This window comes from Rhea pennata, chromosome 1 (genome assembly GCF_028389875.1).
Source record: "Rhea pennata isolate bPtePen1 chromosome 1, bPtePen1.pri, whole genome shotgun sequence".
Lineage (NCBI taxonomy): Eukaryota > Metazoa > Chordata > Aves > Rheiformes > Rheidae > Rhea > Rhea pennata.
Window position 1 is genome coordinate 52,632,207 of NC_084663.1, and position 23,227 is coordinate 52,655,433.

Below are 23,227 nucleotides of genomic sequence, written 5' to 3' on the forward strand. Positions count from 1 at the left end.
TTCCAATGGGAAAAGGATATGCTTAAAAAAATGCATTTCATTTGTTTGTTCAGGTTGATGGCACAGCGGACCTCCAGTCAGTGTTTGCCATATTGCTCCAAGCAGAACTTGTGCCAGCAACAGTGAATGATTACAGAGAGAAACTTCTCCATATAAGGAAACTGAGATGTGATATAGTGAGGTCTGCAATACCAAGTGGATCTTTGGAAGAAGTAAGTAGTTCCTACCAAGAAGCAATTGTTATGTTCTTTTATTCCAGGAGAGTATTCTTATTCCATCACATCACTTGTTAGATTTCTAACAAGTGTTCATCAAACTCTAGCTCTCGGATCAGGTTTTAGAAAACTTCCATGTTACTTAGGGTCTGAGTTCCTGTTGTCTTTACGACAACTGTGTGCTCCTGAGTATTTATAATAGAACAACAACAGTGATATATAAGTAAGTGTCCTGCAGTCAATTTTTGGTGTTGTGGAAAGGAGGGCAAATGATTCCAGGGAGAAGTGATTCTTGAGCAAATTCCAGATTGTGATTTTTGCCATACCCTCAGCATTGTTGAATGTTGGTAGAACTCCTATCAGCCATGGGAGGGCCTGGCTACTGGATTTCACTGCAGGATGGAGATCTTGTCTGCCTGTGGCTCTTGATTCTCCTCTACTGCTGAGCTAGAGGGGGCTTCACCCTCTAGGTGTTGGAAGGGTCAACATTTTACTAATTAAATGTTTATAGGTTTTTGTTGGGGTGAGGGGATATTATTGTTATGGCTGTTGCTGTACCTCTGTCACTTTTCCACCTTGATCTGTAAGCTCCTGTTAGAAGGGGTTGCAGATTAGTCCTACTAATCAGCAGGGGTGCCAGTCCAGAGGACCTTCTTCTAAGTCCAGCACAATGAAAGCTCTTCAGGGCAGACATTTTCTTTCAGAGCTCTGTAAAGCAGTTACGGTGGCCCTAAAGTTCAAGAGGGAGGCAGGCAGTTCAGATCATCTGCTGGGCCTGACCGCTTCATTTAGATCATGTGACTAGATCTGAACGAAGTATAGCATAAATGGACTCTACAGGTTCTCTCTATGACGGTATGAGACAAAGAATGATGATGTGTGTGACTTCATTTATTGGTATTACTCCTGAGAACTTCTTTGATGAAAGTATCTTATTTCACCAGTTGAGGAGACTGATTGGTCTTTAACTGTGGTTTTTAACACCTCAACAAGATTGTATTCATTGTCATTCTAGGTGCCTCTTCGATATTTACTGGGAATGCTTTATATTAACTTCAGCCCTCTCTGGGATCCTATAATTGAACTCATAACGTGAGTATACACTGCTTGTTGCTGCAGTTGGTGGCTGTCTAATAATTCCTTCCATTGTTCTGTTAACAAAAATTGCAGTAAAAATGTTGCATTCAGAGATGTCAGTACACCAGAAAAGAACAGAGAACTGTTTATGTGAAATGCTCCCACATTGATTCAGTTTCTCAATTACAACCCATGTGGACAGTTACTTTTTAGCTTAATTTCTGTTTTTCTGACTTATTAAAGGGAACTGGTGACAAATATAGCTAAATGGCATCAGAATTTTGACTCAAAGGTAGCAAGGTTTAATTAGTGTTTTAGAAATCCTACATGAACAAGAATTCCCTATGAGTTTCCCTGCCTCTGATTTTTTTTATTCTTTTTGGAAGACCTCTGAATTCTACTAAATGCAAGGCAAGACTTACTATGGTGGCCACTGAGTTGAATATTGAAGTTCATGTCTCTGCTCTCAGTATGACTTTATCCCCTTCATTTTTTTTTCAGTTGTACAGTTAAAAAAAGACAAGACTTTCCCCATCAAACTTAAATGAACAAAAAGTATTAAACCAGCTCTTCAAAAAATATGTCCACACTAATTTTTAATTTGGTTCTATCTGGTGTTATTGTACAGAAGTCAGTGGAAAGCTTTTTACTCAATTTGAGTTCGTGTGAAGTTATTAGTTACAACCAGACTGTTTTAATAGCAATTGACATTTGGGATCCATAAATAAAGGCAAAGAAGTGCTACAGCTGTATCCTGCAGATGTCCTGTCTTCAGACACTCTCATAAAAGCAATAATTAGTGCTGTGATTGTGTTCTTAACTTGCCTAGTGATGCATGCCTTTTTTTTACTTTTAACTTCTGTGCTGTCTTGTGTTTTGTTAGTTCTCATGCAAATGAAATGGAAAATAAACTGTTCTGGAAGGTCTTTTATGAACATTTGGAGAGGGCTGCTATCTGTGCTGGTAAGTCACAGCTCCTAAATGTTGCTAAGACCCTAACCCAGCTAAATGTAAATGATATGTGACCGTGTTATGTGTCCCAAGTTTACGTTTGTTGGAGAAAATTGAGAACTAGAGTTCTGAATGCCAGTATCGTCTCTGGGATAAGAATGGAGAGGCTTGGGAGAGAATTTTTTCTCCTTCTTTTGTCCTAAACACCAAAAAGAAGACACAAGTGGCCTCTACATTACGGGAGGGAGTTGCAGATTGTGAGAAGCTGTCTCTTTTTAACCCAGGCTGATCAGGGAAAATGAATAAACCTGTAGAAAGGGGGTAGATTTATCTTCCTACTCCACCTACCCCATAGGATCAGTGGAATAGGATGCCCTATAGGATCAGTGGAATTCCTGCAAACAGTGTGCCTTCAGCATGCTCTTGAGGTTTACCTATGTATCCATGAAATCTATGATTTCACCATAGAGCCATGGGCGCACAGCCATTCATTATTCAGGAGAACAGAGCTAAATTAAACAGTTTCAGGGCTGTAAGGCATCCTAGAATGCTTTCTAAACAACGTGGGTCTTTCACGTCAGTGTTAAATACCGTTGTCCAAATGGGTACTTAATATCAAAAAGTATTGCTTTCATCCTGGAGGGATTGATCCCCTGCTGTTGACAATTATGGAACAACCTTAAGATATTTTCTTCAATTAATCTCTTCTATAGAAATGGAGCTGCAAAATGAACTAGATGAAGAGGAAGAAAGCACTGCTGAAATGGAAAGGGAAAAGATACCAGAAGGAGAAGTGGGGACTGTGTTCCTGGAGCAGCTGCAGATTAGGACAGACTGCAGTGAGCGGTTGGATCATACAAATTTCCGGTTTCTACTGTGGAAAGCACTGGACAAATTTCCAGACAGGGTGGAGCCTAGGTCAAGGGAACTTTCCCCACTACTTTTGAGATTTATTAGGTAAGTGATTTGATGTTTTTCAATTGAGAGGACACATTTCTTTCAACTAATTTTGGTACTGCTGAGCTTTTGGTTCATAGCTAGCCCTTTATAGACTTATTTCCTGCTCTGTGGCTGATACGATGTTTCCAACTCGGATAATCTTTCTCTTTTGATTGAAGTGTGGATTATGTTAGAGTTGTCACAGGGAAGCAGGGTGAAATGAATCTGATGGTATGTTTCTACTGCCCAATCTCTTATTTGCTAACTTGCCAGTGCTGCAGCCTCATTAATGCATTAAGGAATGATTTCAGTGGAAATCAAATGTCTATTTTCTAAAATTATAACACATTTTAATTTGGAGGCACAAAAGTGAGAGATGGGGAAGATACTGTTTTTGTTAGAACCTGATTCAGTTCCTCCTGGAAAGCAGTGAAGGTTTGGGTTATGTCCCAATATATTAAATTAACAGTTTTTTTTTTTTTTTATTTTGTTTTTTTCTACATACTGATGTAGAAATGATGATTTTTTTTTCTAGTAATATGACTTTTGCCATATAATAGATGAAGACTGTCTGTTGGTACTGTGGGCTGCCAGAGCAGTTACCCTGCCAAATAGTTCACTCCAAGCTATTCACTTTCCTGTTCCTGGCCGGAGAGCAGGAGCACACTTGCATGCTTGCATGCACATATTGGACAATACTACGTATGTGATCTCATGGCAAGGAGAGGTTTCTGGTGTGTAGCCCTTTTCTGTGATAAGAAAACCAGCGTTTTGCACTGCACTGTGGTAGGTTACAGATTCCTGAGTTTTCTCACTTATTCTCACAGACAAACTCAGTGTTTGCCTGTTCACTTGAGCAAACACAATCTGTCATGCTCTTCACATTAGCCTCTTTACAGACCTCTCGTAATTCAGTGGTCTCCTTCTCCTTTCCCTTCTCTGCCAGATATCTCCTAGAGTCTCCTTAAGTATGTTTGGTCACTACCTTTTACCTCTGCAACCTTCAGGAAGAGAAGGATGTGTTAAAATGCTTTCTTTGGGGATTCTTTAAACATCTGGTGTTTCAAAGAGACAATGATATTAATAATCAGAATGTAGAGTTATGGAATTTCTAGTTGTTCTTGTCCTGAAAAATGCTTCTTAATTCTTCTCTCTCTCTTTAAATGTAGAAATGAGTACTACCCAGCTGATTCGTTAGTGGCTCCAACTCAGGATCTTAGAAAGAAAAATAGTAGTACAGTAGAAGCAAAAGAAATATCCAGTGAAGAAGTGAATGACGTTACTATGGAGGAGGAAGAAGAAAAGGAAGAAGAGGAACCAATCACTGTAGGGCTACCAAAAAAGAAAACAAGAAGAGCTGCTGCCAAGTAAGTATTTTTAATCCCCCCCCACCCCCCCGTCTTCAGGGAAAGGCAGATTCAGTGGCTTATGTTGAGTTAAAAGCAACATTTATGTATATTTCTTTTTCTTCTTTCCCTTGCACTTCACATCTGTCAGTGGAATTTTACAGGCGCTTTAGAGCCCTGAGCTCTGTGTGTGCACTACCAAGCATCCAAAAGCCCTGCCTGGATCTTTCAAGCTTTATCATTGTCTAATTACCTGCTATGTGATAGTCTGCAGTTTGGCGTTACTTTAAGCAAAAATTATGTGGCATTCTGAAGCCCTTTTGAAGTTTTTGAAGGCCACAGTATTGCACCCACGTTACCCTGACTTCTTCGTGTGTGTCTTCTGGCCTTTTAAGTCATGGATATTGCCAAGCACTTTAAAAGATCAGACCATTCATTTAGATATTTTAATATTGGGATTCTGCCATTACCTACCTCTTAAATCTTGGTCCTGATATTTTTGTTAAGGACAGAGATTGTTATATTTTGATGTTGTCATTGATGTTGCTTTGACTGAAGCCACATGCTTTTGTGATATTGTTGCTCTACGATATTGAATATATGGAGAAAGTAGCTCTTGGTATGAATTCTCTATGACTTTTAATCAGAGTCTTTCTACCCTGATGTCATCTATTAAGAGTCCATTACAAATATTTTGCCTAGGTTTCTATTTTACCTTTTTTAATATTTTTTCCCAACGGGTGGCTCTTGTAATAACAGAAGACTTTAACACGTCAGCTTACATGTTGGAACTCAAGTATTTTGGATGTAGCGTGTATTGTCATTTAATCCTCGGCATTTTTTAGGTGTTTCATTTTGTTCCCAGATTCTGGCTTGTGTCTGTAAATTAGCAACAACTGAAGTATGATGACAGTCCAAGATTTCTGTTTCTCTATCTTTACCTTTATCTCAAACTGTCCATGTACTTAAATGAATGCTTTAAATGCTGGTAGCTGTGACGAAGCTGTAAAAGATTTACTGGAGATGTGTTAATGAGTTCTGCGGTGACCTCTCTTCGTCTTTGCCCTGAACCATTCAAGCAGACATATCTGTGCTGTAGTGGGAGAGCTCCCGTGGGGCTTGGCCAAGGCCACCCCAAGCTCAGCATGGGGTTGCCGGAAGGTGTCGTTCTTATCCTGCCTCCTGTACGACTTTCATCTCAGCCAAACCGTGGAGGGGGGCAGCCCAGCTAGGAAACACAGCATGAACATTTCGGGGAACAGCTGAATGGGGACAACCTCTGCCAGCCCCGTGCACGGCGCAGGCAGTAGAGGAGATAGTATGCTTGCCCTACTCCGTTCCTCTCCCGCTCCCCACAGAGAGCGGAGGCGGGACAGATTTGGGGTGACCACAGCCACCTCTAGAAGAACTGACCCCCATCCTCAGGTGCTGTGCTTGCAGGCTGGCATATGCCCAGCGCAGTCTGAAGGTAACTGCAGCCTTTCATGTTGACAGGAGCAAGATGAGCACCAGTTAAGGACATAAGGACACACAAATTAAAAAAAAAAAAAAAAAAAAGAGAGAGAGAGAGAGACAGAGAGACAGAGAGAGATTCACCTGTTTGGCATTCCAGGCCAGATTAGGAGAAAGAAGGAAGCTGCATCCTGTCTGTCTCTCTTTCTTTACTTCAAAGACTGGGCCCATGCAGTGCTTTGGAAGAAATGACCTTTTGTGTGTGGTGAAGTGACACCTGGAAGGAGCTGGTTAGGAGAGGGAAAAGGGCACGGTCTTGCTGTGACGCTGAAATGGAGACCTGTTATTTCTTTTTCTTGTTAATCAACTTTATTAAAGTTCCCTTTTTGTGATGTTAATTCAGGATTATTTATTTTATCCATTAAAAATACGTATTTTTTTTATTTTTTCTTTTTACAGACAACTAATAGCGCACTTGCAAGTTTTCTCCAAATTTTCAAATCCTCGTGCTTTGTATCTGGAGCAGAAGTTAAATGCGTTATACACCCAGGTGATGTTATTTACTAGCTTTTAAAATAATTATAACAAATTAATCTTTTCTTACTTGAATGCAATACCTGAGCCTGGAAAAATCTGTCATCTTCTGGGTCCAGCTGTATTAGCTGGAAAGGAGCTATCCCTTAGAGTGCTTCCTAGCAAGCTTCAACTGAAATGAGCCTTTTTAGCAAAGACCTGCTTGAGATGCCTTAGCTTAGTTTTCTGGGAGCAGCTCATGTGAATAGATCCAGCAGCTGAGTGGTAGCTACTTTGGCAAGGTGGAGATGAGCGGTTGTGGAGGAAGCCTCTTCCACTTGCACAGCAGGGTCTGGAAGAAAATTTGTGTCCACAGTCTGTGGTTCATCTAGAGCCAGAGAGATTTGTGCTTGTCTTACGGTGTTGTGTATACAGAGAGCTTGGTTAGTGTGAACAGCTGATCATACTGTTTTTGCAACATCATTATGAAAACAACATACTTCTGCAGAAAGTAGTTTTCTTTCTTTTTCTTTCTCTGGTTTTCCTTTGTGTGTGTTTGTTTTAGTGGTTAATGATGCCAGTCCTTTGCCAGGCAGTATATAGTGTGTAAGCCACTACCAGTAGCAACAAAATGAAAACTGAAGATGAACAGACATCAAGTGAAAAGGCAGAGAACAAGGATTAAAGAGCAGAGCCCCTAAATCTCTCTTAACATTAAATAAGAGAGGCAGGAAAATAAATCTAAGAAGAAATGGGATGGGAGGAATCTGTAACAGTCTGTAACAAAGTCATAAGAAAAACAGAATTTCTTCTTGAAGAATATTCAGGTATTTCCTTGAAGGAATTGTCAAAAATATGACTCTTACGAGGGTACGGGGAGACATTTTAAGTATTTATCCTATTCTCCGTAAAGCTGTATTTTATTAATCTTTTTTATTGATTCTATTGCTTCCTAATTTGTGGATGTGCTCATATCACTGAGTTTTGCTCTGTTTCCCAGTTTGTGTTCTCTGAGGCAATGGTAGCTGTAGAACTGTATGAAATGGTATGAACTTGTTAGTTCTCTGTGCTTCTTCTGGTGTTCGCTGTGGGAGTTGGAGGGTCCAGCATCCCCCAGATTTGAGAACATCTGATTGGCATCTACTCTGCTTAAATCAATCTTGGAGTTTTGCTTAGGAAAACAGCTAGTCTATGTGTTTGATTACTTGTATTCTTAGGAACAGCTGTGTACAAAAAAAGGGATTATTTACTGTTTGTCAATTTTCTGTTTTATCGTATTTTACTGGCATGACCAGTGCGTCCATCCAATGTAGGGATGAAATGACAAAGTAGCATGTGAAGATTCTAACTTTAGTTGGCTGGTAGGAAACAGAAGAACTGAGAAGGATACAACTTGGGGAAGTTACCTATATTTTCTAGTGCCCAGGATATCGTGGGCATTTTCTAGGGAGGGCTAACCACAATGGAACTTTGCTTATCAAGTGTAGTGAGTATTTTCTGTTTGTCAAAGAAAGGGAAGATGCCTTGTGATGATTTGGGTAGCCTTCTTTTTAGAAGGCTTTTCTTTAGCCTTACCAGATACACAACTGGTAACTTGTTTTAGAGATGGAAAATTCAAGCTGGTGATGGTCTAAAAGAAAATTCTGTAAAAACAAATACAACTCTCCTGTTGGCGATGGGGGAAAAATTGATATATACAAACTACCAACAACTGTATCTGCTCATTATGAATGACAATTGTGTAATCACATCTTGGCTTTATGCTCGGAATAGGTGTCTTCTGTTTCCATTTGATAAGCTGGTCCAAAATGTGCTTGAGTTTGGAGCCTTGGGGTGTTTGACTGTTTTTTGTAAGCACTTCTGTCTTCTATCTAGGACCTCATTTTCTTTCTGTTGTCGTCTCCAGTTACTCTCCCACCAAGACCAGAATGTGCAAAGAATTGCTCTTGACTGCATTATGACATACAAGCATCCTCATCTGCTGCCGTACAGGTGAGATCTTTCAACTGTTTTAGTATCGATGAATCAGCGGGCTCTCATACCTAAAGTCTGTTGAGGATCAACTGCTTCTGAGAGAACCATGCCTGTACTTACTGAACAAATATGTATAAATGCTAATTTTAGCATGCTGAATGTTTCCAATCTAATACAGGAAATATGGTCTTCAGGTTGATCAGTGTTCCTTCTTCATTTACAAGAAAACAACAATGATTTCATTCTGTCTCAGAATAGTGCATGCTTAGTTGTCACATCATTTTCAAACAGGACTTCTGTAGTAATGATTCGTAACCACTAGGTGGTTATGAAAGGTAATGGTATAAAAATTGTAGCTTGTGGTTGAACAGTCTTTTCAGAAGATACATGCCTGCATAATTAACTTGAACTTGCTGGTTTTATGATTTTTTTTTGATAAAACATGAGGACATGGTACTTTATTAAATTGTGTATAGTAAGTATATTGATAGGTAGGTAGGTAGGAGCATGTGTGTGTGTATATGTTTGTTTATTTTCACAATAACTTCATCCTATCTGCCTAAAAAAGCTCTACATTTATTACTTTCAGGGAGAACTTGCAAAGGTTACTGGAGGACAAGACTTTTAAAGAAGAAATAGTACATTTCAGCATTTCTGAGGAGAACACAGTAGTAAAAACGGAGCATCGACCAGCTCTCATTCCTGTTCTGATGAGGTGTGTCATGAATTGCTGGTTAAACATTGCATTTCAAACTGCTGTAAGCAGCAGTGCTGCTGCTTCTTATCTTAAATAATCAAGATAAGCCTATGGTTCGTGATATAGTTTGACCTCTTTGTGATGTTCTGTGTGGTTTTCATATTAGCACCTTTATTAATGTGCTATGAGAATAGTACTTTATTTAAAAATAGCTTTTTGGTAAATATTGTTTTTCTTAAGGTTTACAGAGAACTGAGGTGTTTCAGTTCATAGAGTATCATTTGTTTTAATTAAGATACAGTAATGTAAGTTACTGTGCAGTAACTGTTCTTCAGCAGTAACTGCCTTCAGGCTAGCCTGGAGGTACTCTTAATTTATACCTGAACTCTCCAACAAAGTTTCTGTAGTGGGACAAAAGCTGATCTTTCACTGCAATGTTTCTGGCACTGTATAGTAACTCAGAGGAGACTATGAGATGGGGACTTCCACTCAGGTCATTCTCACTAGGCAAAGTTTATAAACCAATTCAAGTTTCTCCTGAAGAATAGGAAGTTAGGAAGCAGATGGCTTGCTGAAAGCTAATACAATCTTTTTTGGGCTCTTGAAGAATTCTCTATGGCAGGATGAGAAATAAAACAGGAAGCAAAACGCAGGGCAAGTCTTCTGCGGGCACTCGCATGTCGATCGTTCTGCGATTTCTTGCTGGCTCGTTACCAGAAGAGATAAGGATGTTCCTGGATCTGCTCTTTGAAGCTGTGAAGCAATTCAGTAATGGTAGGTACATGGGGATATGGTACTTCCTGACCTCTGGGAATGTGGGAGCATAAATACACTTAGTATTGTTACATACTTCAATATGACTCTAACAGTGCCTTGGAGGGATGAAAGGACCAGGATTCCCCCAAGCTTTCCCTTGTGTGGGGGCATACAAAGTACAATTACTCTGTTTTACAGGTCTGAGGTGAGAAATACTGAATAACTTGCCACAGCCGCACAAGTAAGATGTTACAGGCCAGGGAATGAGCTCCAGTTACTGATGTTGTAGGCTAGCTTGTAACCTGGCCTAGCTGCCAAAGGACAGCTCAAAGCTGTCTTCCCTGTCCGACATGCTGCTGGGCACAAGGCTGCCTGTATATGATGTGAATAAACAGAGGTTGTAAAGTGCTCTGATACTGCAGCAGTGGGTATCATCTGAGTATCACAGACAGATGGAGACTTGGAGTTGCCTCTCATTTAAGAGGCTGAATGAGAGGAACTCTGATTTTAGGCCCAGATTTTACTATTTTTCCTTGAAGTTTGTTTTCAGCACTGACTGTCCTCATGGTGCTTCTCTAGATAAGTGGCTATTACTTTGCCTGTTCACAGGGCCTTGCCAGACTGCAGTGCTCCAGAGTATGGCAGAGCTGGATTTAGCTAAAGTCCTGCCACTTGGTCGTCAGCACAGCCTCTTCAATGGCCTCGAAGTTGTATTGAAAAACATGGGACATTTGATCAGTCAGTACCTGCCTGAAATTTTACAGATTCTGCTCTGCATGGCAGGTGTAATATCCTGCATCCTCCAACAAAGAGAGAAGGTACAATGTGTGATACATGTATGCCTGTATATGTACATACAAATATGTAAATTCCTCTCCCTCCGCCTCCCCCTGCCTTGCATACACAAACACAGCTTTATTGATTCAGATAAAGGTGAGTTTAATGCCAGCCAGAAGTAAAGCTTACTTAAAATAGAGGCCAGCAATTTTGGTTTGAAAGTGCAGTCAATGAGTTTAGAAAGAACTGCTTTAGACTGAGTTGCTGTTTGATTTATGGAAGAGATAGTTGGAGGTGACCTCTGCATATTACTTCCTGTCTGCTCTGGAAAAGAGCTTTACTTTTGTGTGGAGTGGTGTTTATGAGGGAAAGGTAAATGGTTTGTCTTAAGAGCTTAACATGATCTTATGGCTGGAAGCTGAAGTTGGCTTTAAAGATATATTTTCTTGGCTGCAAGGATATTAAAACATTGGAGCAGGGGAAGGAAAGGATTTCAAGTTATTTCCCTGAAAACTTTAGAGTAAAACTTCTAGGTGCTTCACTGTAGTGCTAGGCTCCAGGAGAGCTCAGTGTTGTGGATGATCACAGTTGTCCCTACTGTTCTTCTCTGTCATAGAACATGGGGAGAACGTGCTTACCAGCCATGGTCTCTGCTCTAGGAGCACGTTCAGCTCTGCATTGGAACAGTCCAGCTTACCCGTTGTCACAATTCAGGACACTGGTAGTGTTTCTTCTCTTCCGTGCCACAGCTTGTGCGTACGAGATGGGTTAGGTGGGGAAAATGTTCTGTTAAAGATGGGTCATATTGGGTTATTGCTGCATTACACCCAGGAGAGGAGTGTGGAGACCCCTGGGCTCATCCCTGCACCAGGAAAACCTTAGCTGTGCTAGCAGGGTATAGGTGCAGAGCTAAGTGTCCCGTATGTGAGATACGGACACTCTGCTTCGGAGTTGCCTGCTAGTTCTTTCTTCCTTGCAACCACTGCACAGCACATTATGGAGGCCCAGCTAGGTCAGGGGGTCTGTTTCCTGTCACTTGGAAACTGTGTCTTTGAGCTAGGCGTTTCTGTCTTTCTGAAAGTAGTGCCTTTTCCAGGCTTCAAACTGAACAAGAACAGGAGAGCTTGAATCAGGTCCTGAAGAGAGTCTGGTCATCAGTCAGGTGACAGACAAGCAAATTGCACGGTTATCATCATTGCTGTGTTGCAACCCCGTCTAACATGCTCTAGGTGACCCTGCTGAACAGGGGGGTTGGACTAGATGAGCTCCAGAGGTCCCTTCCAACCTTACCAATTCTATGATTCTGTGGTTCTATGAAAGGAATGATGTGACAATAGACTGGACAAGTGGTGTTAGGTAATGAATGTTTCGTCATCATGCACATGGGTTCTTGACAGGACCTGTCTGTTAGCATTTGAGGTTACAGCTTGTCTTTAAAATAATCCATTAAACAAAGCAAATTTCTTCAGTTAGGCAGCATCCAAGGTGCCATGGTTGCCTGCAGGCTTCATAAAACCTTGTAACTCTCTTTGTTAGGATGGGAATGGGCAATTTTTAGGACAGCATCCCATAGTCTGACTTAATTGATAGCTTGCATGTGTCTGTGTGTTTTAAACTGGTGAAGAGGGATTTTCAGAGCTATTTCATTCATTACTGGGACAGTCACTTTTTGCATAGGTTACTGCAGTAATCCTGTCATTGTGTAACTTGTGGAGTGACAATCTGTCATTTGTCTGAACTTAATTTAACACTCCATTAGCCCATGAGATGTCAAAAGCTCAAAGAAGAGTGTGAGAAATATGTTTATCTTGGCTAATTATTACAAGACATTCCTGGGGTTTGAGAATAATTTATTGCAGGCTAGTACTGCTTAGGGAGTTAAACATCTACTTTAACAGTTCTAAGCTAAGTTATTCTTTTACTGTATCCTTTTGGTCACATTTGATATTGAGTTTGTCTGTCCTCTCAAAGAATTGATATCAGAGGACTGCTGTTATGACAATTGAACTGTGGAGGACCCAGAATTATTTCACCCAGGGGTTATCATTAACAACAGCTGCTCAGTCTGTTTCATGCGTGAAGGTAGGACCAGATGTTTGGCCTTTCAAGCAGCTCGTTTGCTGCATGGAAGCTGCTTGCATGCCACTAGTACACGTCACACAGCTGGGAGCTCCTAGGCAAGAGCATATTTGGTTCCTTTGCTACCAACTTCTCTGTCTTTTTACGTGTGATTTTGCAAACACAATATAGCAGTGTATTGCATGGTCGAGGTGTTGTCTTCAGAAACCCGTAGGCACATTGAGTACAAAAATTGTGCGCCTTTTAGTGAGGCTTTGAAACCAAAGCTATTTTACAAAATGAGTATTACTGCCTGTTTATTCTGTGTGGTGGATCATGATATTTAATAGAAGCCTTGAGGCTTCAGTCTTGGACAGTGGTCTTTATTTGACTGAGGCTGGAGTCAGTGCCTCTGCACTGCACAGCGCAGCTGTCCTTGGAGCTAGCACATGTATTTGTGCTGTGGGCTGCATTGCACAATGTGGAAATAAGTTATTCAAGTCATAATAGACTCTCATTTGGGAGAACAGTAGAAATAGTGCATAAATACTTCATGTTTAGCTGTGTGGTGGTTCCATGCTTACTTAAATGTTGTCCTTAAGGAGGGCTTTGCAACATAATTGCTTAATGGATACAGATAGCGTCCTCCTTTAACCAAATGCTAGGCTCCCTCTGCTTGGCAGGAGGAGGTGTTTCACATTCTTGCCTTCTCTCTTCCTCCCTTTTCTCCTTGTCTGTTGAATTCTTTTCTTCCTAAAAGATTTCAGTATGCAGAATACAACTTCCCCTTAGAGAGCTAATTGGGGTCCTTTTCTGTGTAAGACAAAATTATCTGAATGTCAGGGCTGGAAATGTAACTTGCTTGTGGCTTTCTGCACTTTGTCCAAGGGGCAGGTGCTACTTCAGGATGGTCAGCATGGACTTTCATGAGCTGAAGGAGTCCTATGTAATTATCTCAGTGCAGGAACAGGCAATTCTTAGAAACATTTGGGTCAGCTGTGAGAGGTAAAAACTACTGCTATGAACAAATTATAGGAGAAAACAGAAGAATGTCCTGATATTTCAAGCAAAGATTTTATCTGTGGCCAGTGAAATACTGTATGTAATTTCAGAGCAAGTGGCTAGTAGTATTGTTTTGTAAGGGTCTTACCATTTGTTTGTTTACAGGTCCAACCTAGGTTGATTAATCCACTGAAGAATTTACGACGTCTTGGACTCAAGCTTGTTGTTGACTTTTTTTCTGATAATGAGACCTACTGCTTCAGTGTGGAAGAGATCAATGCAGTTTTCCATGCAGTGGTGTGGCCTCAGGTAATGCATTTCTTCTTGTTCCAAGCTAACTTGTATGTGATGTGTACCATGGAGAAATCTCCAGCTCCATTTGTTGGCGTGCTGATGTGTGTGTAGAAGGCCACTTTCTTAGCTCGTGTCTGATTGATCCTAGTATAATCAAACCACAGGCTAAAGTACAGATGAGTTCATCTGAAAAAAGATGGATGTCATGTCTCTGTTCTTTAACCACAGAAGCAGACTTCTTCCCTGGATGCTTCAGTGAAACAAAATAGTGCTAATCACTTCTAGATGCGCTTCGCTGCTTTTTTATCTGAAAGTTATTAATAGGGCCTGTGATGGGGGCCTGCAGAAACCCCTCAAATGCAAGTGGGCTTTCCTACTGACGCAGTTCAGTGGGCTGTGCACTTTCAGGCTTTCTTACCTGCTGAGAGTACCATGTAAACACAGTGAGAAAGCACAGGGTTGCTTTCATTGCAGAAATCCAGATCACCCCTGAAATTATGAAGAAATACTATTGTGAGAGGCAGGGAGAAAGTGCAGTATTGGAAATGAAATTGCAGTAGCCGTGCCAGTGCAGTGCACTCTAAAGAGTGGTGGGGCATGCCTGTGCCGGCCACTGTGCTGTCTCTGCTGTCGGCTGTTGCTTGAAGGTAGTTGGGCGGTGGTGGGTAACTCCGGCAGAGCTCTTCTGTTGAGGTTTTAGAGATATCCAAATGGCCAAGAGCCTTGCAGTAGAAAAAAACTGTAAATATCGTCAAAGAGCTCCAGAAATAACTGCTTTGTTCTGTGGTGCGTGAAACCCCAGGTCTGCATCTCTAGACATTGTGTTTGTTTATTCCCACCCTGTTTCTCGGCTCTGCCAATAGAAGTATGTGACATGTAGCTGAGCAGCAGATAAAATAGTTTCAGGCAGTGCATAATGGCTCTATATTTCACTGGGCTGAACAGCAGGGACCTTTACGTGCCTGGTTTGTCCTTAGAGACCTTTATTGCCTTCCACTGTCCCAGTGTTTGGAGACCACAGTGCCACACACACAAAGCAGTGAAAATGTGCTTCAAAAAAAGCAGTTCAGTGGTTAGGGCTTTGAGTCAGCAAAGCACTTAGTATTTTGGAGAGCATTGTGTTTGGAAATACTGAGTAAATCTGATCGGGATATAGAATTGTTGTTAAATAGTTATAATTTCTGTTTTCCTGATATATGTCAGGAAGACATCACTGTGTTTTTTGGAATTTGTATTGTAGTACGATTCAGAAGCTCCCTCTAGAGGGGATTTCTGCCAGTGAACTCCAGGGAGAGTGTTTTTGGTAGAGCAATCATTTGACTTACGTGGCAGTGAGGTTTTGCTTGTTTGTTAATTTTTAAGGCTGTAGAGCTGAGATTTGCAAAAACTTGTAGAGATGGTGAATTGAAGTACTTGGAACTGGAGTTACCCAAGAGGTAAACTGTTCATGCCCCAAGAGGTTGCTGCAGGGGCTCCGTATTAGTAGCCTGCATAGCAGCATTCCTTGGGAGTAGATTAGCAATTTACTCTTCTGTGTGCATCATTCAGAAAAGCTCTGATTTATGCAGAGCAATGATGCTCCCAGCCTTTGGGGTAGGAGAAAAGCTTTCTAAGACTCTCAACTGTGGTGGTCGTTCCGCAGAGCTGTCTACATTCAGGACTTGAGCCCAGACTGAGCTAGTGCCTTTGTACCTGTGTCCTGCTGTGTAAAGGAGCAACAGCTGCAGTGCAACACTGTGGCTGGGGAGCTCCTTGGTGGGGCTATTTTGGATGCAGAGCCTCGTTAGGAGATCAAACTCTCTGGGCCGAGAGGGTGCTCCTGTAGCCGTGAAGCCATGGGGATGCACAGCAAACGTTGGGATAGCAGATACTGTAGCTTGGGCATGGGAAGCATGGGGCAACGAGTCCCGCCTATTGTGCCCTGTCTGTCAGGGGGAGGTTGCTAGGTTTCTGCAGCAGATATGATGATCTTTGGGGAATCGCTTCAAGGGTAGGGGTGGGGTGGGGGGAATGGTAGTTGGTGTATAAATATGGAGTCAGATAATTTAACAATGATACCAGAAATATTGAGGGAGCTGTGAAGCTCATGATGAAATTACGTTTTTAAAAGGTAATTTAAAATTCGCAAACTAAAAATAGTTTGTAGTGGGGTCTGTCTTAGAGTGAATGTTTTTAGGTGGCTTTACCTGCTTGTGCTGCACTGGTGTCTGATTTTTCTTTCTTTTAGGTCTGCAGATTGGCTTCAGAGAGTCAATATTCTCCTACTTTTCTACTCAAACTCATTCACACTTGGAGTAAGAATCCCAGGTAAAGGTTCTCCTCACAAAAAAGCAAGAGTACTTCTCTGAGTACACAAAATTCAGGGAAAAAAAGGCATACCACTATAACAAGTTATGGATGATTGTATCAAAACCCCCCCCCCCTTTTAAATTAGGCTATTACTCTTCTAATAACAGTCTGGATGCAGTTGTGAAGCTTTCTGATTTATGCCAATTATTCTCTTTTTAGTGGGCCACTTTTCTTATATATGAGCACTGAAACAGATATGTAGTTCATACCCAGCTCAGGGGTGAGAGGGAGGAATGACTTTTAAGAAGATATTTCTGTCTTAGCCAATGACTTTTATTTAAAAGTCTTGTGGGGTGAAGGTTTAGAGTTCTTTTTTATTATTATTACTATTCTTTCCTTTTTATGAAAGAACGTGGGCAGATTCTGCTTAGATTCTATGACAGACTGAAATTCATAAGAGAGCTTTTCTGATGCAGGCACAGGGAGAAGTTGTATTTCACTATCTTGACTGATTATTAACTCTTCCACCAACCCATTGCTTCTCAATTGCCAGAGTACCAAGTATCTGTTCTATGATGTCTCTGATAGAAATGAAGAACTTATACACAAACTTATGTACGAAAATGGTGTTGGATCATTAGGATAGGAGCAGACTCTAACTGGAGACTTTGGCAAGCAAGGGAGAAGAGGTTAGGCACTGTTGAAGCACAAGAAGGGACCTAGATGACCTTTCAACCTCCCTCCAGCCTATTTTTCTGGATACTGTGGTTCTGTGATTTTGCAATTTTTTCTTCTGCCTGTAGTGAAGACAGTCATAGTCCTTTTACTTGTTGCACAAAAAAAATTATAAAGTTTGTAGCTTAATTCCACATTTTCAGCCTACCTTTTCTATAATCTTTCTTTCAGATATTTCCCCTTGCTGGCCAAGCAGAAGCCAGATCACCCAGAGTATGATATACTGTCAAACGTTTTTGCTGTGCTCTCAGCCAAGAATCTGTCTGAGGCGACATCCAATCTTGTGATGGACATAGCTAATAACCTTCTCAACAGCCCAGATTTTGAGCCCACAGAGCAGGTTTCCAGTCTGACTGTAACTGACTGTGTTGTTGTGGACACTGGCGGCATGACAGAAGGTAAGCGCAAGAGTCGTGAGAGGCCCACTGGGTGCTTTGAATGGAGACATGAGGTTCTGGTGGGGTTGTCTTTGCTTTGGGTGAGATTTTTGGAAAAGGAGACATGGAAAAAATCACTGTACGGATTTGTCTTGGCCTGCTCAAGAACTGCAGTGATGCTGCTTTCATGACAGGCAAGATCCACGTTTCAGTGTCATAGTTCTGAGCATACAGTAATTCCTTGTGGAGAGGAGAAAATGTTTGTAGTGTTGGCCTGTTCCAGTATCTGTAAACCTGTGACTGGTACGATAGCTTGAAAAACTGGTTGATGGTTTGGGACTGAGCCTAACATGAAGTTTTATAGAGGCCCATTCACTGTTTTTATCAAAACCAAATGCACACGGTCATGTATCACTTTGGCTTTACTCTGTGCTCCCTGACAGTTGATTTCCTGCAACTGTGTAGTGTGCTGTGCTAAGCCATATTTCACCTGTAATGCTCAAAGGCAATGGAAAGGAGAGCACTTACCACTGTGCCCTTGCCATGACTGCTTTGATTTGCACAGGTCAGTGGTAGCATAAAGAAAACCACATCTAGAAATGCTCGGGGTGTTTTAGGGCACAGTTACTACCTTGGGGAAACCTGCTCAATACCTTTTGATAAGTTTCTACATACTGGGGCTGTAACTGAAATGTGTGAGAAGAGGTTTTATTCTCTGCATGTGTGGTGTTTGGTCTTGTTTTTGGGGGAGGGTGTGGCTTTTTTTTGGTTGTAGCTAGGACAGACACATTAGACTTGTTTTCATCCCTTGTGGTGCCTGTTCCCAGCAGCCCTGCACATTCATAGCTACTATTGTTTTCTTTTTTTTCTTTCACTGATGAAACCTCATTTGTGTGTATTTTACCCCTTTGTGTGGGGTTGGATGTCCTTTCCATTGCTGAGAGCTCACCTTCTTGCTTGCAGCGCAGAGGTAGGTGTTTTAACTGTTGTATCCCTTTACAGAGACCCTCAGCCTGGGTTCCCGCTTGGTTCTGCCTCATGTTCCTGTCATACTTCAGTACTTCAGCAAGGCAATGTTAAACATGGAAAAGGTTAAAAAGAAGAAGTTTAGAGCCCAAGTCAGCAAAGAGCTGAATATACTTTCCAAGTAAGTAATTCTTCAGAGCTCAAAACAGAGAAATTGACTCTGGCTATTTCTGTTGTTGATGCTCAAAGCCAGTACCTCTTGCGATAGGAAAGGCTACAGAAGTGTCTACAGCCATGTGTAGCTGAACAGTCAGGCTTGTTCAAGGGAGGCACTGGACTAACTCAGAAGGCATACATATTGTAGTTGTTTGATCAAGCTGTGCTCAGGACATGTTTTTTTCTACCTGTTTCAAAGCATCCTATGAAAATCTTTTATAGGAACTAGTTTGAGTATCCACAAGGGCTTTCGCTTCTTTTTTTTTTTTTTAATTTGAAAATATTAAAGACGTGGTTCTTTAGGCCAAGAGACACATTATGCTTTCATATATTTGGATATGACACCTCCTGATGTCACTTCTTGTGTGCCTGAAGGCAAAACTTAGCCCCAGTGAACTGACTAGATATTTCAAACTAGGCTGACATTTGGGAAGTGACACTTTTGTAGTTTTGAAGCTGTTATTTGTCCATTTCCCACTCTGATGCTCCCATGGAGGGCTCTCCTTTCCTTTGATTTTGAGGAGCTTGTTTGCCACAGGCATCTGCAAACTCAAAGAACCGTGTGGTGACTTTCTGTGACTTCAAGGGGCCTCTTAAAGTGTTTAATATCATGACTTCAGTGGGAAGCTCTATCAGCCTGGATATAGAGATGGGTGTGCTGTAACACAACCTTGTGGCAGTAGCACTGACTGATTTCTTCTTTACAGTATGCTGGTGATTAGATTGATATAAAAATGATAAACTAGCTTGTCTCATTAAATAGGATCAGCAAATTTATACAAGAAAAGAGTCAGAATTCTGTGCTTGTGAGCCTTCTCCTCCCTTTTCTTCACCAGAATAACATTGACCAGGTAGGTTAAAATGGCTTTTTTTTCCCCTCTTACTAAACATGTATTTTTATGTAGAGAGTAGACTTGTTTAAGATGCAGTTAAAGGTCCCTATATTGATTACATACCATTTTTCGTAATTAGCCTGAAATCAAATCTTCATTTGTTTGTAGTCCACTCAATACCATTGTGTCGTTACATATCGATGTGTATGAGCCACCAGATGCCTTGCAAGCCCATGCCTAGGCTAGCTTTGTTCCCTCTTTGAAATAGGGAAAGTCTGCAGAAGCATTTATCCAATCTTTAGTTCCTTTGGTGCTGAGCAGCAATCAATGATTGAAATAAATGCTCTTTTGTAACATGGATGTAATGCACCCCAAATCCTAAGCCACAGTGTCTGGATAGCAATATGAGTGTCAGTGATTGAAAATGCAGCATGTGCTGTGTAATGGCAGTGCTACTTTGGTTTGTTGCAAGGTGAAAGGCAAACATTGTACGGTACTGTTAACCTGGTCCTCTACGTTTTACTGCAATTTCATTCACCTGACACTGTTAAAGAATCCACTGTCAGTACAGAAGTCTATCTCAGAATTGAAATTCTCCTTTAAAATCATAGCTTCCTCAGGTGTGCCCAGCATATGAGCTGCAGTTAGAAGAAGCAGAGTTCTTCATGCCTTAGGCTTTTGTGCGGGCATTGAGGATATTGGTGGCTCTTTTGTCTGGAATTCCTGTTTCCCTCCCTGCCAAACCGTGTTTTCCAAAATACAGACCTGGCTCTGATAAATGAATCTGTTGATTACTCAGCTTGACTGCCTGAGTCTGTAACCCAACATTTGGATCTTGTCTTTCTTAAAAGACTTGTGGTTGCTCAATGAGAGGTTTCAGCTTGAAGAAAGAACTGCCAGGTGACAGCCTGTAACTTTTGCTTTGCAGATGGTCATTTAGTTGTTCACAGAAGATTCTCAGGATTTTAAATGTGTAAATCATTAGGGGATCATATATGATTTCAGTTTAGGGAGATTGTGCAAACAAATACTGCTGTTACTGTTTGCTTTGCAGATTAAAGAAAGACCTCTTTTTTAGCTCTTTTAGTTTTCCTGACCTTTGATTCATTTGAGGAAAAATACAGAAGTCTTTGCTCTGATGACACTCCTGTCCAACACTGTGCTTGGGATCTAATTGAAAAGTTGTGAGTGTTTGAGTGTGTGAATGCATTGAATGTTCCCTGTGTATCTGTGTCTGTGATGTGAATAAAATACAGCAAAGAAGTCCACTGTGTGTCTTGAAATATTTCCCAAGGAATGAAATAATCTGGTGAGGTTTCAGTAGATATTAACAGCTGTCTGTCTGTCTCTTTCAGGATGCAGAGATTGACATTCTGGAGACAGTGCAGAACTTGTTGAGGCATTGCTCAAACCCCACAAGCTTTCTCAAACCTCTGGCAAAGCTTTTTTCTGTCATCCAGAACAAACTGTCTCGACAAAAGTTGTGCTTGGTATTTCAGGTATTGCCCTTTTAAGTGCCTTTCTATACTTTTTTTTTTTATCCTAACAGATTAAGAACAAATTAAATAGCTGTGTTTATCATTGTTGTACATGAACTTAAAATGCTTTTAATCTACATCATCTGTTAAGTGGAAGCAACAAAACTACATGTGATAGACATTAATGAACAGGGAAAAGAGCTGTGAAACTCTGGCTTACAGCCTGATTGATTTGAGCATCTCCAGGGTTCTGTTGTGCAGGAGAAGCCAAACGAAGTACATTTCATCCATAACAAAATCCTGTATCTTTATGAAGTAAAAATGGCTTTCAGCAGCCTGAAGCTGATTTGTATGTATTGTCTTCTTACAGATTTATAGCAGTCAGGCTATTTTGTACTTTTCTGAAGTGACTTGCATAATGTCTTTTTCTCAGCAGGAAAATCTAGGAAATGCTTAATGTAGATGTTTAGAAATTTAGGAATTTAAAACACATCTTCCAACTTGTGGAAGAAAAACACTGATGAATGACTGTTACTAAGCTTTATCAAGAGAAAGGTTGATGCTGTTGTTTGATTCTAAGCACTTGACATTAAAAACAAAGAAAAGTCTTGAATTCTCCAACTTTTTAGCACTTACATGAATTAAAATGTTTCCTTCCTATTTATTTTTAGACTTTATCTGATTTGGACAGTGAATTGAAATACATTACTGATGTTGTTAAGGTATGTACAATTTCTTTGGTTGTTCCCTTTTTTCTCCCATAACATTGTATTGTTGTGTTTCTACCTTTTTCGTGAATGACTTGTTGCTCTCTCTTAGCTGAATGCCTTTGATCAACGGCATCTCGATGATATCGACTTCGATGTGCGTTTGTCAGCGTTCCAGTCGATCACAGCCCATATCAAAGAAATGCAATCAGTGGATATCAACTTCATCATCCCTGTTATGTACAACTGCTTCTATACCATCCAGGTTGGATTAATGTTCCTTCTCTTACTTTACACATCATGTTTTCATTATGAATCTAACTTTGACATTCTTTCCATTGGCTGTTTTTTGACACTGGGGAGCATTCAGAGAGCGTGTTTGGGTCTTTTCTTTTCATGAACACATGTTATAATGTTTCATCCATTTGCTTTTTCCCCTGTGTGACTAGAAGGGCAAATATAATGTAGAAAGAAAACCAACCTAAGAGGGCCGTGCCTTTCTACCAGCAAGCCCTTGGAACTGTCAGGTCAACTTGTGTAATAAGAAAAGGCATGTTGCAGTCTTGAAAAGCTGCTTTACTTTCTATTGCAGGGTGTACTTTTGTTGCATGGGCCTGCTGATGGGTTTGAAAGGATTTTTCGCATTTGGAAGGCTTGGAACCCGCTGGTTCTGGTCTAGACCTTCTACAGGAAGTGTTTCAAGTATTGGTAGAATTGTTGGGTTTCTGTAGGCTTTGTGATTTTTGGGAGGAAAAAGGTGTCATAACCCAACTCATGTGATAAAATCTCTTTGTCCATTCAGCTAGGGGATATGGCTCTTAGTGACAACGCAAGCCTTTGCTTGACCAGCTTTATCCGCCGGCTGGCAGAAATTGACTGTGCAGAAGATGACTACAGGGAGTTAATCCAGCACACTCTCCTGGAGTCTCTGCGAAGGGGGTTGAAGAGTAAGACTGAGGTAAGATACTACCATCTGATGACATATCTCCAGCTGTCTTTAGGACATTAAGGCATATGAGAATCTTTTTATAGATGATTTTTTTTTGGTGAGTCCATTGCTGAGATAAGAAATACAGGTACCCACTCGAATCAGACTTACCCTTCATTTGAAATTGTATAAAAATCTAGTAAGTCAACACTCGGCTGTGATGTGTTTCTCTGCCATTGTTTAGCTTTTCTCAGTAGTAGCTCATTCTTTGGAGAAGAGAGTTTTCTTTAATTTATGTACAGTCCAAAAGATATGTATATTTGCTGTTACCAAAGAATACCAGAGGACTCATTGGCTTAAAGCACTTTGTAAATGGCAGCATGGCTGCACTGAGGAGTATTTAGCTGCCTTTCCCCTTAAGTATCCCTTGTACTTAACCTTCACTGCTTGCTGTTTGCAGAGCATCCAGCAGGACTACACATCTTTGCTTGCCTGCCTCATTCAAACATTCCCAGCAAATCCTGAATTCCGGGATTTGGTCCAGTTGACCAACCGCCATGATCCTGACATGGACTTCTTTGAGAACATGAAACATATCCAGGTAAAAGGCAACATGTGTTCCACTAGTGCCCCTCTCCCTCTGCCAA

The 23,227-nt window shown here is 40.9% G+C and overlaps 1 protein-coding gene across 1 annotated transcript in view; it reads left to right on the top strand.

Annotated features, from left to right (window-relative positions):
- Positions 1-23,227, top strand: part of UTP20 (UTP20 small subunit processome component) — a 64,624-nt gene that overhangs the window by 17,064 nt on the left and 24,333 nt on the right. The window contains exons 18-37 of the mRNA XM_062585968.1: positions 54-212; positions 1,231-1,307; positions 2,176-2,255; positions 2,957-3,200; positions 4,352-4,549; positions 6,440-6,530; positions 8,400-8,485; positions 9,057-9,182; positions 9,772-9,938; positions 10,530-10,738; positions 13,923-14,066; positions 16,279-16,358; positions 17,247-17,473; positions 18,455-18,599; positions 19,398-19,485; positions 20,823-20,966; positions 21,617-21,667; positions 21,765-21,917; positions 22,455-22,610; positions 23,041-23,181. Coding sequence (XP_062441952.1) covers positions 54-212; positions 1,231-1,307; positions 2,176-2,255; positions 2,957-3,200; positions 4,352-4,549; positions 6,440-6,530; positions 8,400-8,485; positions 9,057-9,182; positions 9,772-9,938; positions 10,530-10,738; positions 13,923-14,066; positions 16,279-16,358; positions 17,247-17,473; positions 18,455-18,599; positions 19,398-19,485; positions 20,823-20,966; positions 21,617-21,667; positions 21,765-21,917; positions 22,455-22,610; positions 23,041-23,181 — 2,766 coding nt within the window. The remainder of the gene's footprint in view (positions 1-53; positions 213-1,230; positions 1,308-2,175; positions 2,256-2,956; positions 3,201-4,351; positions 4,550-6,439; positions 6,531-8,399; positions 8,486-9,056; positions 9,183-9,771; positions 9,939-10,529; positions 10,739-13,922; positions 14,067-16,278; positions 16,359-17,246; positions 17,474-18,454; positions 18,600-19,397; positions 19,486-20,822; positions 20,967-21,616; positions 21,668-21,764; positions 21,918-22,454; positions 22,611-23,040; positions 23,182-23,227) is intronic.